General features: G+C 44.1%; 1 protein-coding gene across 1 annotated transcript; it reads left to right on the forward strand.

Annotated features, from left to right (window-relative positions):
* Positions 1 to 1,519: 1,519 nt before the first annotated feature.
* Positions 1,520 to 2,119, forward strand: LOC120645715 (putative UPF0481 protein At3g02645). Its single transcript, XM_039922473.1, has one exon. The coding sequence runs from the start codon at positions 1,520 to 1,522 to the stop codon at positions 2,117 to 2,119; it is 600 nt and encodes a 199-aa protein (XP_039778407.1).
* The last annotated feature ends 1,173 nt before the right edge of the window (positions 2,120 to 3,292 follow it).

A 3,292-nucleotide genomic window follows, 5' to 3' on the forward strand; every position in this document is an offset into this window, starting at 1 on the left:
TGTACGAGATTAGATTTGGTTACCATTCTTCTTCTTTTTTTTGACGAAATATAGCATTTCTTCTGACTGGAATATTTTGCTTTTAGAAAAAAAAACTTTTGAAATGTTAATTTGATTGCTTGCTGAACTCATTGCATCGAAAATTATAGTAATCCTCTAATCCGGCAAATAACTGCGGACTGTTTTTTTGTTGGTCAAGCATCAAATCCAAACCACAGAATTTCGGCATCTTCACGTAGTTTGTATAATGTTTGCTTTCGAGCTTCAGGCTGAGGCGGCAATACTGAGGGGTCCCCATGAGGATTTGGAGAGCTACCTTGAGGCAGTGGAGGTGCTGAAAGGCATCGTTCGCTTCTTTAACTCGAATAAGAACTTCAAGAGCAGTGATTCTGTTTTGACTCATGTCAACAACCTGTTAGCCAAGTCTAATTTGCACCCAAAATACAAATTTAATTATGAGTACAGAATCGCGAAGCATAATTTTGCATTTAAGTATTCCGATTGAATAAATATGAGTAAAGGATCTATGGATGAAGATACAAAAAAGTTTATTTCCAATCATAACTAAATCTTCTTTTGTTTTGTTTAAAAAGGAAATGGAAGCCCAATAGCCAAAAAACCATGGTTTTGGTTTACTAGAACCGTCAATATATTATTTCAGCTCGGTGGAAACCCAACTCTTTTCCTTAGGATCTCTTGAATGAAATTAGGGAACGAAGTAAGTAGATTAGATAGATATTTAGGATAATTTCTATCTCCTATTCTACAGGGATCATCTAGAAAGCAGAGAGCTTTGGTTCCATTCAGACAGAAAAGCTGACCCATGGATTGGCTAGTTCCTATTTGGAAGGTTGCAATTTCTTAACCGCGGCGGTTTTCACTTCTACCAATAGTTTAGCACACTCTTTGTTGCTACTATGGGGCCTGGAAGCACAGAGGGATTTTACTCGTTGGTGTCAATTAGGTGGTCTATGGACTTTTGTCGCTTTTCATGGGGCTTTTGCACCTAAAGATTTCATGTTACGTCAATTTGAACTTGCTTGGTCTGTTCAATTGCAGCCTTATAATGCAATTTCATTCTCTGGTCCAATCGCAGTTTTTGTTTCCGTATTCCTTATTTATCCACGGGGACAATCTGGTTGGTTCTTTGCGCCGAGTTTTGGCATAGCAGCTATATTTCGATTTATCCTTTTCTTCCAAGGATTTCATAATTGGACGTTGAACCCATTTCGTATCTCCTTTGCTCCTACTCCGATCCGTTTAGAATTTGGTCTCATTTCTTGCGTGACTGGTACAGTTTGACACCATGAGGAAGCAAGGAAAGATCCAACATTGTTGGATACAGGAAGACTATCTGATGCAGAACCAGGTTGCACTCCACCCCCTCCACTTTTTTCTCACCTGGGGACCCCGGATGGAAACTGCCGTCGGTGCGGCAAGCTCAGCATCCTTGGCTTTCTGAAGGACGCCACACTGCTCAGCGCCAGATTCCTTTGAAAACGAGGATTATTCCGAGTCCATGCCGACCGCCACGGAGCTCTACGAGGCAGGAATCCACTATACGGCGACTTCGACCATTATTTACGGCGAGTGGCGCAATTTGGAGGCCATCAGCTTCAAACGCGGCACCCTGAGCATCCCGGTGGTGCAGGTAGACGACTACACCGAGAAGAAGTACCTCAACCTGATGGCTTTCCAGCGGCTGGAACCTGGCGCCGGCAACGACATCACCGACTTCATCTTCTTCATGGACGGCATCATCGACTCGGCCAGGGACGTGGCGCTGCTGAGGTCCAGCGGGGTCGTCGTCAACCTGCTCGGCAGCGACGAGGAGGTGCTGGCAAAGGGAGCGGCGCTGAGCCGGGACAGCAGGCTCCGCGGAGTGTACCGGGATGTCAACGCCCACTGCAGGAAGCCGTGGAACAAGTGGCGAGCCATGTTTATGCAGACGTACATGAGCAACCCGTGGGTGCTCATCTCCCTTGTGGCTGCTGTCATCTTGCTCGTCTCGTCGCCACACTCGTTCAAACCTTCTACTCTGCAGCTTCATTCTACATGCAAGGGTAGATTACTATTCGTCCTACGAGATCCACGTTGCTTCATTCTACATGTTTGCTAGCAGAGCCAAGCAGTATCAGTTCATGGCTGGAACCTCCATTAATGTTCACAACGACTAATGAACAGCAATTAGGGCGCCTTTAGTTACCAAAAATTTTCACCTCGAAATTTGTGCCTCTCCTTTTGGACACATGTATGGAGTACTAAATGTAGTTAAACAACAAAACTAATTACACAGTTTGGATGTACACGGCGAGATGAATCTTTTGAGCCTAATTAGTGCATGATTAGCCATAAGTACTACAGTTACCCACATGTGCTAATGATGCGGTCAAATGCCTCAAATTTCCAGGTGAATTCTGAAATTAGTTTTTTAATTAGTGTCCGAAAAGTCTTCCCGACATCTGGTCAAATCGTTGATTTGACAAAAAAAAATTTGGTTTAGGAACTAAACGTCCCCTTAGCTGAGGTGAGGTGGGGACCAGGAAATAAAGACCCTCGCGGACAGCAAACCGTACTGTGGTGGTTAATATCGATGCAGACTATACTCAGCGTGAATTGAATGCGTTGTCGGTAGCTCCCATGTATGGCCGGTCATGTACTCAGGACTATATAAGCAAGTGCATGTATTAGGTTTTTGTAATATGAAAAATAAAGAGAAAAAGAAAAGACTAAGTTGTCACGGTTGTCGGTGTTTCACCGCCAAGTCTACCTAACGATATCCTAAGTGTGAGGAACCAGCCCAAGTTGATCTCGTTTAATCAAATTATCGTCCATTGATTAACTAGATTAAAAAGGGCCAACTCCGGTAGTACTTGGAATGTGTCATGAGCACTGCCCAGGATTTAAACACACTCCACTTGCACAACATGTGGACATCATCACATAAGCACAATCGTACATAGAGTTTTAATTACATGTTCAAGTGCAAGGACATCAAGTTTCAGAGTTTTGCAGCGGAAAGTTCTACATCGCATACACTCCATACATAGTACAAAATAAGAAGGTTAACACTATATTCCGATAGTGCCCTTCCAATAGCCACCGGCCATCTACTCCTCACCCGCACCTCCATCCGCGGGGTAGAAGTACCCAAAGACGGCCTCCGACTGCGAATCACCTGCAATAACTTTAATGATAGCACCATGAGTACGAAGGGTACTCGCAGGGCTTATCCAATATGGGTATATACTAGCCCGACCTCAAGGAGAATGCATTTGGTTAGTAGCAAGGA

This window comes from Panicum virgatum, chromosome 8K (assembly GCF_016808335.1).
Source record: "Panicum virgatum strain AP13 chromosome 8K, P.virgatum_v5, whole genome shotgun sequence".
NCBI classification, from domain to species: Eukaryota; Viridiplantae; Streptophyta; class Magnoliopsida; order Poales; family Poaceae; genus Panicum; species Panicum virgatum.